Source organism: Arachis hypogaea, chromosome 16 (genome assembly GCF_003086295.3).
Source record: "Arachis hypogaea cultivar Tifrunner chromosome 16, arahy.Tifrunner.gnm2.J5K5, whole genome shotgun sequence".
NCBI classification, from domain to species: domain Eukaryota; kingdom Viridiplantae; phylum Streptophyta; class Magnoliopsida; order Fabales; family Fabaceae; genus Arachis; species Arachis hypogaea.
In genome coordinates this window covers 7286340-7301752 of record NC_092051.1, presented here as the reverse complement: position 1 = coordinate 7301752, position 15413 = coordinate 7286340, and the positions used below count along the sequence as shown (strand labels likewise).

General features: G+C 33.4%; 2 protein-coding genes and 1 long non-coding RNA gene across 3 annotated transcripts; 1 reads left to right on the top strand and 2 right to left on the bottom strand.

Moving 5' to 3' along the window:
- Positions 1–866: 866 nt before the first annotated feature.
- On the bottom strand, positions 867–2136 carry LOC112756369 (uncharacterized). Its single transcript, XR_003179310.2, has 3 exons — positions 1865–2136; positions 1583–1755; positions 867–1481 (listed from the first exon to the last, which is right to left on the bottom strand). It is a non-coding gene; the product is annotated as an uncharacterized lncRNA (long non-coding RNA).
- Positions 2137–4113: 1977 nt separating this feature from the next.
- On the bottom strand, positions 4114–12547 carry LOC112758456 (DExH-box ATP-dependent RNA helicase DExH12-like). Its single transcript, XM_025807135.3, has 5 exons — positions 12348–12547; positions 10180–12209; positions 8947–9336; positions 5549–7862; positions 4114–4579 (listed from the first exon to the last, which is right to left on the bottom strand). Exons 2-4 carry the CDS (start codon positions 12154–12156, stop codon positions 5553–5555), a joined length of 4677 nt encoding a protein of 1558 aa, XP_025662920.1. The 5' UTR covers positions 12157–12209; positions 12348–12547; the 3' UTR covers positions 4114–4579; positions 5549–5552.
- A 2003-nt stretch (positions 12548–14550) lies between these two features.
- Positions 14551–15063, top strand: LOC140179960 (uncharacterized). Its single transcript, XM_072220330.1, has one exon. The coding sequence runs from the start codon at positions 14551–14553 to the stop codon at positions 15061–15063; it is 513 nt and encodes a 170-aa protein (XP_072076431.1).
- The last annotated feature ends 350 nt before the right edge of the window (positions 15064–15413 follow it).

Genomic DNA, 15413 nt, shown 5'->3' with positions numbered 1-15413 from the left:
ATTAATATTCAATCTGATTATTTAATAATTTTTTTTAGTGACTTCTAATTTAAGATAGATAATACATACTTAATTGATAACTTTTAAAGGAAAGAGTATATATTTTAACAAATATTATTATTTAAATTTAAATTATCCTTTCTTACAAAGCAATTACCTAAAATGCTTCACAACTTTCATATAAAAAATTTACAAATTTGATAAATATCAATGTTTATATATAAAAGTATATTAATTAAAATCGCAAAATAGCAATAAAAATCTTTTCAAAAAATTTAAGACAATTTCTTACTAACGCTATTTAATTTTTTTAAAATATAGAATGCATTGAGTGATTTTTTTGTATAATATTCATAAGAGGTTGAAAATTATAAATGCCCCATTTTATAACAAAAAATCATGAAACTTAATGTCCCACACTAAATTCATGTTATTTCACAAACTACTATAACCAATCCATTTTATATATATAAAATACTAATATTTAATATTTGATACAAAATGAATGAGACCTCAAATAGAAAAAGGGTTTAAAAGAATTGAGTTTAAATACAAATCATTATAATTGCATTTCATTGGTTGATCATAGAAAGATAATTAATGCATTTATTCACTAAGATATTCAAGAAAAGAAAAAAAAAAGACAGGATCCAAATAACTTTTACAAATATCTCACAAAAAAATAATTAAAAAAAAAACAATAAACTAAGTGTCACATTTTTTTTGTCTAATAAATTTCAATAAGCATTAATTTCTCTGTTCAAATTAAGTTTCAATTTTTGTTTACGAATTTCTTCTCTAAAACATACCCTATACCAGGAAGTGCATCAACTGGAAGTTGATTTAAATGATCATCAACATCAAAATGTAAAACTCAAGAAGAGATGAGGTAATATTGATATTTTGACATATGCCACAATTCAACTATAATATCAAAGTACTTAAGCTGAATGTAAGAAGTAGATTCTCTTGTTCAAGTGAACTACAACAGCTAGAAATCACAAGTGATAATATGATGTTAGTTAATGTCACAAATAATAGAGTGTTCTCTGACATCTTGCTACTTTGAGCCCCAAGCGATACCAAAGGTTTTCTGGTTGGTGTTGTTGGCGGTAGCATTCTTCTTCCTTTTCTCAGAACTAGAGTGGTACGCGAGTCCATATTCCCTATGGGAGGAAGAGCGCTTCTGTTGGTTCGTGCTTGTTTTGGTGGAAAAACATTTTTTTTTTTAATGAAAAAAAAAATCTATTTTCTATTTTAGTATGTTTAGCAAAATTTTAATAATAAAAGTAAAATCACTAACCCGAACTTGCCCTTTGGTCACTACAAGCCAAACCCACACAGAAATCAATTTCTAGCTATCCTAAATGTGCTCCAAAACACACTTGCCCTTTGGTCACTACAAGCCTAACCCACTCTCTACCCCAAACTGGGTTCAAATGTCAGATCTTATGCCTCATTAGCACATTGTAAGGCAAAATCTACATTAGGAAACAAAATAATCAACAACATATAAGGCAGTTAATATAACTAAAGCAGCACACTAATCATTTTGGGGTTGTAAAGACATGTATGTACTCACAGATTGGCATGATAGCAAGCAAGAGGAAGTGTGAGCAAGAACATGATGCAAAGAGCACAGAGTAATCCCTTCCCAATAAACTCGGGAACCATGAAGTAATTGACTCAAGACGATGCATCAAAAGGGTTCATATGACATCTTCCAAGTTAGATAATATCAAAACCTTGGATACCCTACCATAAAAAGAACAATTATTCAGATTCATGGAAGCTAAGAAAGTAGAAAAGAATGACGAAAGGAACAAACTTTAGGAAAGAAAATAGAAATAAAGAAGAACCCCACCTGGTAAAAAAAAGAGGCAAAAAAGGCAATGTTGAGAAGGAAACAAATAAGAAGCCAGAAGAGCAATTCCCAACCCATTAAAACGGAGGAATCAGAGACGTGGCGCAGTGTTTTCGGAGAAAGAGTGTGTATTTCACAAGTTGGCAAGTTTTTGGAGTTTAGAATCAGTGATATGCTTGGACTTTGGACACGGGAGATTGGGAGAGTTGGTGAAGACTCTGTTCATTGCAATTACTTTTTTGGGTATGATTATGGTTGATCAACAGATCAAGGTGTTGGACAAAACAACATTGACAATAAAAACAGCTCAACTTTTTATATTAATTATTATTAATTATAAAATTATTTTACATAGTCAATTAATTATAGCATAGATAATAATATATAATATATGTTAGGGTTTGGCATTAAATTTTTATAAAATAAATATATTAAAAATTCAAGTTTGTTAGCCAACTCCTCTGCATTTCTTGTATATAGTGATCAAATATAGAGTATTGGTTTTAGAAAATTTACCTAATTTTATTTTTCTTTATAAAAAAGTCTTTAAAGTTAATATTGCATAATTAATATTAAAGTCAATATTTAATATAAAAGAAAAAAATTAAAATTCTAAACAACAAAAATATTCTAAATTAAATTAAAAAATATCTAAAATCTAAACTCATCAAAAATTTATTTTTAGTAGATTTTATATTAAATTTATTTGACAATTTGCTATAATATTAATTAAAATTTATTGTTATAGTGTTGCTTTCATAGAATTATTCTATTTCTTAGATGTTCTTTTTATAAGAACATACGTATTTAAAAGTTATGTTAACAGGTTTTATAAATTAAAAGCATTATCTATATTTTAACTATCATACAATTTTAGTAGGAAGTACAATTAACCTGCTCTAAATTTTTACTCATACAATTTACAACATATTCTTCTATTGTATAAGGCTGGTAATGGATAGAATATGGTTAGAATTTAAACCCTAACTCTAAATTTATTTGAGTTTAAAACGTGTCAATTCTTACCTATCTTCTACCCACAAATATCTAACTATATTCGAAGATTAATAAATAGATGTAATATCATTATATAACCTGATGAATATACAAATTAAAAATTTAACACAAACAACACTATCATCCCACAAATAAGTGAATAGCATAATTATAATACAAACATAATATCAACTGTCTATTCTCAAGATTGGAACTCTTATGATTTGAAATGGCTCTTCAAACGGTTGAGCATTAGTGGTTATAGCCTATAGAGTTCTTGGGAGCTGGCCGCTATAGACTGTGATCTAAATGAAGAGATCAGGGACGTATTTATATATTACTGAATAGAATTAGTTTTTATATAAACAAAAGCGTCAAAGTATTAATTTAGAATCTTGGATTAGTAGTAAAAAACTTTTTACACTGAAAAATCCTTGGATCATTTTTCATTTGTGACATATTTTTATATAACATAACATATACATATATAGGCCTAGAGTGCAACTTGGTTAAATAGGATTGAAACTCAACTCTCACACATACAAATTGGATTGGCAACTCTACCTAATCAAGTTAGATGAGATTGAATACCTACATCTGTGTGTAATATAAAACTTAAATCATCACTCATCAAACTACATACAAATTTTGTTTTTAGCTTTTTCTTCAAAAATTACCTTCTTAAAATACATGAAAAAATAAATTTAAGAGAAATATTAATATCACCATAAAAGAATTCTTAGATACAAAATTGCACATTTTAAATTATAAATAATACACGAGAGAGAATTAATCGAATTTTTTCTTTTAGAGAGAGATAAATAGTGCATTACCCATTGATATAATTAGATTAAATATTTTCTGTTAATGTGAAAATTAAAAATCTGAGGATCAAATTTTTTGAGTTAAAAAAAAATCTTCTAATTATCATCCACAATTTCATAATACACCTTTGATCTCCATAATACAGCACACACTTATCCAATATTAAAAATGAAAAACGTCATTAAAACCCAATCAATAAAATTGTTTTTTATTCACTTTTTTTTTTCACAATAATAAAAACAGAAAATAATGACAACAAAAGAATAAATAAATCAAACTACATATATCCTAATTTTCTTTAAACCCAATGTTGGATAAGCTGGTCTGCAAACATTATCATTGATAGACCATACCTGGAATCAATCTATATATTATGTAGACAAAAAAAATAAAATAAAATAAAAAATTGGCCATAAAAACAAGTAAAATAAAAGTGAACTCTCGAGTTAAAATTTCGTGGAGTAAGGACAATCATTGATATTCAAATGGCAACACATCTGTACAAACTACTACTGTAGTTAAAACTTGGAAGATTAACTGACACTAGCAGTTCTCCCAAACGACATGCACGTACAAAAATATAAGAGTTCACCTGCATTATAAAGATGGGGTAAAAATGGTCAAAAATGGAAATTCAGGTCTATCATTCTTTGGATGCAATAGCCCATAATTGACACCTTTCATCCCAAAGTTCAAAAATAATACTAAATAATCAATAAAGGGCTCAAGCGTCCAAATTTAGCATCCTATCCAAACTTCATTTCCTACTGTTGCAACTTGTTATGGCCTGCAAAATTGTGTTCCAATAAGCAACACTACATCTACTTCACTTCCTACTCCTGAGTCCTGAGAATGATAGTTACTCCTTTGTCTACCACTGTTTTATGCGTGTTCCTTAATCCAAAACAAAAAAAAAAAAGTGAGCTTGTCACTATTACTACAAATTCCCACCAAACCAACAAGTAAAGATTAATAAAGATAAAAATACTGTCACTATTAGTCTATTACTACCAAAGCAGGGAAGCATTGTCATTCAAATTTGCAGCTTCACAAAACTGATAAGGATATACAGATTTCACAAGGTTCAGAGCAAGCACGCAAAAGAATATTCAAATAAAAGGGTTCAATACGAGAGTATGACGATGACATTTTCGTAAGGGGGATGATGACACTACTTCTATTAAATATGTCATGACCCAATAACCAAATACTCCCTTTCATTGTCTGGAAACATTGATGACACTACTTCTATTAAATATGCCATGACCCAATAACCAAATGGAAAAGTATTAAACAATGAAAATATTAAACATTTTACTAGGTGTGTGGATGGTTATTCTAATATTAAGATTTAGGTGGGTAATTTAGAGGTGTAGTGTGTTTTTATTTGATTGGGGTTGTTCATGTTGTTCAAAAAAGTCATTGGTTACCTAGCATTGCCCCAACCAAATACTCCCTTTCATTGTCTGGAAACATTGATCTTCTAAATTACCGCTCCAAATCGACAGTATTTTGACACGGTTGTAGTAATATTTTGTACATTCTCAAATAGACAGTTTAATTGCGAAACAGAGAGAGAAAAGCAGTTAATACTACTACTTGTAAATCACACGCATGGCATTAGATTATCGTAGAATTTCAACACTATGTGACACATCATGACTACCACCAAAATTTAATTTAAATAATCCAAGTGACATCCACAAACCTAATTAATCAGAACCTATCAACAAAACAAAACAGCACAGACATCAACTCCTGACATCTTGCAAGATATTGTTGACAAGTGTTCTATAAAATAAGATGATCACAATAAACATTCAGTTAGAAGTTTAACGTACGGCAAAAGGAAAAGAAATCTACCTCTTCATTCTCTGCTGCTATCAATCAGCAGCCCCTGCTTCTTTGACATCAATGGCAAAAGCATACTCCTGATCACATCCCATGAATGAATCACACATGAAGTAAAGGGTATAGGAATACACTTGAGTGGAGAAAGATCCATGTCATCCTCGATCAGAATACACTTGCTTGCTTCCAAATCACTCAATGTATTTTCCACAAGCTCTGAAAGGTGATCAGAAAGATGTCTGTGACTAACTCCTTGTAGATTGTAATAGTTGGGATTTTGTGTGAGCCGCCTGTACATGAATGTCCATGTAAGATAATCTACAGCATCTTGCTTATTCTCAATAACCCCAGCAACAATTTCAGCATTCAAGTTATCATGCAAGAAGTGATGAAGGTGGCTCTCAACAGGGAAAGCTTCATATAAAAATTTCTTGTAGTATTCCTTACGGGGTGCATGGCAGAAGATGACACATTTCCCAGAATTATCTACCAAAGGCCGGCTGGCATGACCCATCATCTGCAGAAGATCAGTAACAGGGTAATCTGACTGTGCATTTTCACGCCCATCGTAATACTGTGTGCCCATCACAACTACCAAGTGAGCTGACAATGTCACTCCCCAACACATAGAACTACTCAAAACACACACCTGAATCCAGCCAGCTTCAAACAGTTGGGTCATGATATCATAATCCAGATTGTTTAAGCCCTCATGCAAGTATCCCACTCCTTCTTGTAAAGTGGCTTTCAACATTTTATCACTAATCTTGTCAAGAAAAGGTTTAAGCTCTTCTGGGGACCACAATAAGAATGGCTTCTCTGCGCTGTCTGCCCCGGAGTATGTAATCAGATCCACAGCTGTCAGGTGCACATGCTTCCTTGTAGGCACAAATACAAGAGCAGGTTTAGCATTCTTGGCATGCTGAACAATTGCAGCGTAAGTTGGTTTCGTCATTGCTTGCATCCTTGCCTCAAAATTGGCAATGTCTACACCTTGAATGTGTATTTCCAAAGGTACAGGACGAACGCCGGGGGGGAAGTTGAAAAGACCATGGGAAGTAGCTCCAATCCATTCTCCTAGATCCTTGGCATTTGCAAGAGAGGTAGACAAAGCCACAATACGAATCTTGTTTTCAACCTGACTAGCAATATATCTCATCCTCGAAACAATGACTTCCAAAACAGGACCACCTTGACCTCCAATTAAGTGGAGTTCATCAATGATGAAAAGACTAACCTGCTGCACATGTTTCCTCTGTTTCCAGCGGCGGGATAAAGCATCCCACTTCTCTGGGGTGCTAATGATAATCTGACCTTTCTCAAGTAGCTTCAAGTCAGTTGATGTTTCTCCAGTCAATTGAACCACCTTCAATTCAAGACCATCTTTACCAAATTTCTTCTCCCAATCATGATACCGTTCCTTGGCAAGAGCTTCAATAGGTGCAATATAAACAACACGCATGACACTATCAGGCCCTTTCTGATGATTCCTCAAAATAGCGAATTCTGCACAGATGGTCTTACCACTTCCTGTTGGTGCAGCAACTAATACATTGTCATCAGAATTATACAGAACTGTGAATACTTGGGTCTGAACAGGATTGAAATGCTTGAAATCCTGATAAAGTGCTTCATACTTTCGATTTCTCAATGCAGTCACAGGCAGTGGTTGCAGGTCCAAGAGTTCAGTTGGGGGAGGGTACTTTTCAGGTAAGATAAGGTGCCTGAAGGAAACAGGTAGAACAGTCTGTGACCCAATCCATCTATCTGAAACAACATGGATGACGTATTGAGGAGGAAGAGGTTCGTAGATTGAAACTGTGAAATTCAGCGTATGATCCTCATCAATAAACTGCTTTTTCAGCATAAAATTCTCATGATGAAGGATATATTCACCATCATTGTCCTCAACAATCACCCAAAAGGGCTCAACATAACCATGAATTCTGTCATCCCATGCAAAATCTGGAGTTATTGTGAGTTCAACCCTCAGAACTGTCCGAGTAATAGGCTGCACATGAGCTGCAAGGTTCAGTTTTGGAAATTGATGGATATATTTGTGAAGCATCCTTCCCATCTTCGGAGCACGAATGAGTTCACCTATCTCTTGTGATGATAGGTCATAATACCTCTCCCACGCCAAATCTTTCTTCTCCAACTTCGTTAATACATCACCAGGGATACCATTGAACTGACGAAGAGGTGTTTGGACACTCCACATCCTCTTCGTCACCATCTTGCACAAGTTCAGAGCCTTTTCAGCCAACTGTGCCCATCCACGTTTCAGTACAATCTCAAAAAGAGCCCGCAAAAGGCGTCCAGCACTCTGAAAGAACAAATAATAAAAATCAGTACAATACTAACAAATTACAAGAGTCAGCAAGACTGGAAAATTTGGTGTCTTTTTGCTGTGTTTTTCTGTTTTTATTTATAAGAATTTTAGAAAATTTTCAAAATTAAATTTTGGAAAACATGGAATCTGCATTTTTTGAAGTGTTCTCTATGAAAATTTTGACAAAAACTGAGATATGAAAACATGGTGGCATGTCCCATAATTAAGCTGAACTTCTTTCTTTTTCTTTTCAACCTTCCTTTTAAATAGTCCCCCCACCCAAAACCCCTTTATCACTTCACCCTCACAGCTGGGAATGTTGCCCACTTTGTAAAACTGCTTCCAAGCCTTGCTGGCACTGCCTTCTGCTCCGTTGCCGGCCCCAAACATGCCCCAAGCGACCACTGTCAAGCATTTTTGCAACAGTTTCCTTCTTCCTTTTAATCTTCATATACATTAACAGTAATTTCATGAAATTGTGATTTTAAGCCTTTTTGGTATTTTTATCATTTCCTCCCTTTCAATTAATTGTAGTTGCATTCATAATGAGGTTAATTTCGTGTTAAGGAATTGATAATGGATATGAAAAGAAAAATCAGTTTGTATCCTGAGTTTGCATTTTAAGGGGAAAAAAAAAGATCAACATAACTGTACCAAGTTATAAAATACAGGCATGTACATTATAGGATTAAACATATTCTAATATCACAATTTCAATTTATTTTGAAGTTCATGTAAAATATTTTTTAGTTCATAATTTTTTAAAACAATGACATGTAATATGATGCATAATAAAATTAAGTTCCTTTTTTATTTACTTAAAGATATTTCACGTTTAAATTATTTTTAAATTGATATTTACTTATTCTAAAAGTTTTAACAACTTGAAAATTGGCAAATCAAACGGATTTTCAATGTTTTCAAGCTTTTAAAGACAGAAAATATAGTCAAACCAAACATGTTTCCTAGAACTTGAAAATATGAAAATAAAATCTGTTTCAGAAAATGAAAACATGTTTTCTTATTTCTTTAACCAAATTGACCATTAATATCTCAATAGAATAGAACACAGTCTAACCTGAGTTATGAAAACCATATCAGATGTTAGTGAAAGCCCTTCAAGCTTTAACTGTGAAATGTATGTTTGAAGCAAAACATTGATTTTCACACTTGGCTCGTCCAAACTCTCCTTGATGGGAATGGGAACACGGTCTAAAAGCTTTGCTAGCTCCACCTTCTCATCCTGCCTTACCGTCACATACTTGAATTCTTCACTCAGTGAGAACAATCGGCATAGCTCTATGTCTCCCATCGTAGGCTTCAAATGCTCGTTATATGTGGAGATGGTTCCATGTGTTATGTAGTAGTAACTAGCAATGCGACCCAAGTCAGTGACCTGAAAATACCCACTCTTCCTGTCATACTTCACCAAATTATTTCTATCCAAGATGGTTGCAGCTGTATGAATCTGCAAGATTTCAATCAGAGAGATTAAGATTAGCCATTTAACCAGTAAAAGACAGGAATGGGCAATACAAGAATACACATCCAAAACAACTGCATTAACATCACTCAAATTCGTCCACCATATTATCGAAAGAGAAAATCCCAATTCCAGGTAAAGGAAACCAGGCAATTTTTGGTGGTGAAAACAACAAGTTTTTCCTCAAGTGAAAAATAGAATGGAAACCATGTGGCGTCTTTGTAATTAATTCTGGACGCACGAAATAAAAATACAAAGCATTTTCTGAAACTAAACAAACCTTATGTTTCTCAGCCTATAATGAACTAGTAACCACTTTAAACAATTCTACACAAACCATGACTTGACAAGCATAAACATGACTAGAGAGACATTACATACATTCACAAACAAAAAACAGATTAACAATTAATGGAAAGAAAAAGAAAACCCATGACAAATAAACCAGTGTTGGGTTAAAAAATAAAAATAACTAAATAAAACAAACCAAAGAAAGGCAAAGAAATCAGTTTGGGTCAGCTAAATGATGCATAACGACACCATGAAAGCATATAATGCAGTGCAACATCAAGTTTTTCTTGGCCGATGAAGATCTAGTACCCATTAAATAATTCTACAGAAACCATGACACTGACAAGCATAAACACGACTACAAAGCCGATCCATATATATGTTGCACGCGAACGCCCACACAAACAAATGAAAAGGGAAGGGGGAAAAGGTTTTAATGAATAAACAGAAAAAGAAAGTGTCAAGTTAAAACATCTTTTTGGTTCATGTAATAATGCATTATGATACAATTAAAACTTATATTGCAGTGATACTTACCAAATCAGCTCTTCTTTCCTCCAAATTTATATCTCTTGTCAGCACATCAGGTTCTAAACCATAAAGTGAAGGATTACGCAACATGCGGACATATAAGTAAGTATATGCAAGCCAATCACAGGCTTCTCTAGCATTTTGGACAGTACCAAGAACAATTTCTGCATTCAGCTGATCAGCCAACTTGGACACAAACTGGCTCTCAATAGGAAGTTGCTGATTCATAAGTGAGAGGTAATACTGCAACTCACTATGGCCAGTAACAATTATTCCTTCACCATAAGAGTCGTACTGGGGCCTTCCAGCACGACCCAGCATCTGCATCACATCAAGAGGGCTCAGTTCAGTCCATGCTCCCTTCTCCGAATTGTAAATCTGTGTTCCCTTAATTATCACCGTGTGAGCTGGAAGATTCACACCCCAGGCAAGGGTTGCGGTGGATACCAAAACTTGCACATGCCCATCAGCAAAGAGATCCTCAACCAGCTGACGATCTGTCCTGGTCACACCGGCATGATGAATTGCAAAACCGTATGGCAGAAGATCCTTAAGATCATTGCTCTTCACAAGGTCAGTATGAGTATGAAGAATCTCCCGACTTGCACTATCTTCTTTAAGGAATCTACCAAGAGTATCTTTTGCAAGAGCAGTATCTCTGATGGCTTTAGCTGTTTTAGCAGTTTCTTTCCTTGAATGTACAAATATAAGAACTTGATGTTTTCCTGCCACAGCCATAACTTTCTCATAGCAAATATCATTCATCAACTGGAACCTCTGAAGTGGCTCCTTTACTGTGATTCCAACATACTGTTGAGAAAGAGGAACAGGCCTATAACTATTATCAAAATAGAACAACCCCTTCTCCAGATGAACTCGTAAAAATAGTGCCACATCTTCGTAATTAGGGAGAGTAGCAGACAAACCCACCAACCGAATATGCTCTTCTGTGGTTTCAATCTGCCTTACTGTTCTAGCAACAATGCTTTCAAGAACAGGACCTCTATTATCATGAAGAAGATGGATCTCATCAATGATAACTAGTTTCACAAGTTGTGTGTAAGTACGATCTCCTGACTTCCGAGTGATAATATCCCACTTCTCAGGTGTTGTTACAATAATTTGAGTCTCCTCTATCTGTTGTCGGGTTAGCGATTGATCTCCACTGAGCTCCCTAACTTTAACATCATAACTCTGCAGCCGATTGGATAAATTCCCAACAACCTCAGCTACAAGGGCTTTCATAGGTGCAACATAAACAATTTTGTATGCACTATGATCAGTTGAACCATCATCTGGATTTCTATGCAGGGCAATCTGCTGGAGAATTGTGAGGACCGCCACATTAGTTTTACCAGCCCCAGTTGGAGCACAAAGAAGAAGATTGTCAGGCTTGAAAAGAGCAGTCTCGTAAACCTGGCTCTGAACCCTATTCAACTGTGTCATTCCTTTAAAGGCTGGTTGTGCCCAGTCCGGCATAGAAGATATCTTAACAAGCTTCTCATTCTCCTTAAGTGGTTTAGCCTTCAAAGCCGGCACATGAATTTCTTCATAACCCTTGTTGAGATGCCTATAGGACCCATCTGGAAGGTCACACTTCTTTTTTGCCATAAACAAACCATCTTGTGCAAAAGCAAGGTTATCTAGATCAAGCATCTGACGCTGACCTTTCAACCATCCACACTCTGCATCTCTATCAGCAAGCCCCCTCCTGCTCCTCTCACTGTCCCTATCCCCATCACCGCCGGTATCATCCCTCAACCGACGTGCCTCTTCCCTTATACTCTTCTCCAAGTTCTTCTGCCTCTCTTTCGCAGAGGCCCTTGTTGCATGCAACTGCTCCAAAATAGGCTGCGAATCTGTCCCCTTCATTTCCTCCTCAATCTTCTCTGTTTCCTCCTGCTTGAACCGTGCTCGAGTTGGCACGTACTCGTGCTGCTTGAACCGTGCGTGTGCCTCGGCACCACCACCAAGGTGCGACATTTTTCTCTACTCTCTTTAAATCCAAGTTAAAAAAAAGGACAAAAACCCTAACCCTGCAAAATCAAAATTGAAAGCAAAAATGGATCAGAAAAGTATTGGATACAACCAATTGAAACAAAACCAGCAACATAAGAAAGACAATAAGATTGAAGCAATCGAAAGAAGAAAAAGTAATAATAAATGTGTCCGACCTTGGAAACGGTAGCCTTGTTGGAGAGACGAAATAGGAGCAATGCTGGAGAAAGAATGGCGGCCATTCGGATGTTCCTGAGAGAGAGAGACTGGGGACTTTGGAAGATTAGAGATTTGGAGTAGGGTATTGGCAGGTAAGTGAATAGAGAATGGGTGGTGCCGTAGTGTTAAGCACGAAGAAGATGGCGGTTTATTTTGATGGCACGATGCATGGAATGTTGAAACTTGGAACCCAAGACACGACCTGTATTATTGTGGTAGGTAAAAAAATCTTCTAAAGTGTGAGAAAGAAAGATTAGATGAATTAAGAATTTGTCGATACTATCTTTTATTTTTTAATAAATTTTAATTACTAAATTAATTTTTAAAATTTTATTTTGTTAGATAAATTAGTCTCACATATCATATTGCTTGATTATAAAAAAATTGGTCTAAAAATTTTAAAAATTGATATATTTCTATTAAATAATAACAAAAACTAATTTGCTCTTACATAGAAAATATTTTATTTATTATGTGTAAAACAAAATTATATTATTAAACATAAATCCAATAGTACAAATTTTTGTATTATATAAATTTAATCTATTCCAATTAAAAAAATATATCTACTCAAGAAAAAACACAAATAATAATAATAATAATTAATTTTGTAGCTTATTAGTTATTAGTATATCCAAAGTCAAACCTTATTTCTCAAATATAAATAAAACTATTAGCAATCATTAATTATAAAAATTTTAATATTTATTTATTTTTGGAACATATAAAATTTATAAATTTATATTAAATAAAATAATAAAAAATTATATATAACAAAATCATGATAAATATTTACAGATATTAGTTATAAATTTATAAACATTATTAAGTTTATTTATTTTTAATAGTATTTAATTTAAAATAAAGATAAAAATTTATATTCAAAATACTCTTTATCTTTTTGCATAATTTTAGTGAATAAAAAATATTTTATTTTTTTTAGTTTTATATTAAATTTCTTAAATTATCTTTAATTTTGTTATATTTTTAAAACTAGCATTTGACCCATGCAAATTTCACAGGACCACAAAATTCCTTTTTATCATGAAAATTTGTATTTTCTGAAAAAATTTACCAATTAATTTAGTTGTATAGATTAGTATTTTTTTATTTTCTCCATTTTTATTTGCTTGTTTAAAATTATTAGGCCTTGATGGAGATTAGAAACCTTCTTTATAACATTGTTACTTTATAATTATATTTTGTTATTATAAAATATAAATAGTCTTTAAAATATTTAATTTATAAATTAAAATATTAAAACAATAATTTAAATAATAGTATATAATTTAAAATTTTATTTTTTAGGTTTTATATAAAGTATATTTTTTGTTTTTAAAATTTGCTAAAATTATAAGAACAAGCTAATTTTAATGTCTCAATTTTATATCAAAGATTGTTAAATCTAAATCTATCCTTAACAGCTAATTTTTTAAAAAGGAAAAGTATGATATAACCATTAGTGTTACCTTTTTCCATCAACTGAAGCTTTTGAGATGAGTGATATCATGATATGGTATTAGAGTTCTAGATTCGAAAAGTCAAGATTTCGATCCTTGGTGAACCCCAAAATCAATTTAATCTTTTGGGAAGATGTTTATTATCCCTAGTACCTAGATAGTATGGGGGATGTTTATTTTGTAACTCAATAGCCCATTGTACATATTGTACAAATAGTCCATTGTCTCTCTAACGGGATCCTTTTAAAAAACTTTATAACTAATTTAATAATAATTTCATAAAAACAACTTTCAACACAAGTAAATTAGACATAATTATCATGTATTATTCTTGAATTGGTCCTAATTTTTTTAAAAACTTCTATAACAAAATTAGACAAAATAAAACTTAAAAGTATTTTTAAAACTTTTAGTAAATTTTAGGATAAAAAATATACTTTATCTTTTTAAAAGGTTATTCTGACGCAAGTTGGATTACAAATCTTAGTGATAACAAATCCATTTCAGGATGGATTTTCACCATAGGTGGTGGAGCAATAAGTTGGGTCTCAAAGAAACAAACATGTATTACATATTCTACTATGGAGACTAAGTTTGTAGCTTTATCAGCTGCACGTAAAGAAGTGGAATGGTTAAGAAATTTGTTATATGATATAAAGTTGTGGCCACAGGTGTTTATTCAACGAACTCTTTCACTCAGATGGTGCAAGCGGAAGCCCTTCCAACTGAAGTTACAAGTTATAGTTTCACGCGGGCCATTTGGAAAGGGTTTGTCCCTCCAAGGATTGAGCTCTTGTCTTGGTTTGTGCTGATTGGAAGGGTGAATACTAAGGACCGGTTGTGTAGACTACGTGTTATTGATCAGCATGATACGCTGTGTGTGCTATGCTCTAAGTCTGAGAAAACTGTGTTCCATTTGTTTCTTGGTTGTGATATCACCTGGCAGGTGTGGTGTGCTTGGCTGCAGGCGTTTGGTAGGAGTTGGTGCCCTCCCGGTAATCTCAAGGAACACTTCGAAAGCTGGATAAACATGGCAATCTGGAAGGTGGAGAGAAAGAGGTGGTTCCTTGGGTTCTTTGCTGTTATCTGGACAATCTGGTTAGAAAGGAATAGCAGGCTGTTTCGAAATCACAGTTCCAGTATGCGGGAAATTATAAACAAGTCATTTGCGCATGCAGAAGAATGGATTGGCGGTGAACCCTTTGGTTGTTGACACAATATCAAATTTAATAAGGCGTTGTTTAATTTATGTTTTCACGAACCATGTGGCTTTGTACTTGCTCCACTCTATTGTGTTGAGCTCCCTTTAATTCAAAAAAAAAAAAGTTGTGGCCACAGCAGACGACAGCCATTTCAATCTTCTGTGATAGTGAATCAACCATGTCTCGAGCATATAATAAGGTTTATAATGAAAAGTCTAGACATATAAGTTTGAGACATGAGTTTGTGAGGCAACTAATAAATGATGGTGTAATTACCATCACTTATGTAAAATCGCAAAGAAATTTAACAGACCCTTTGACTAAAGGTTTGTCAAGGGATAAAATCAAAGAGACTACTGCT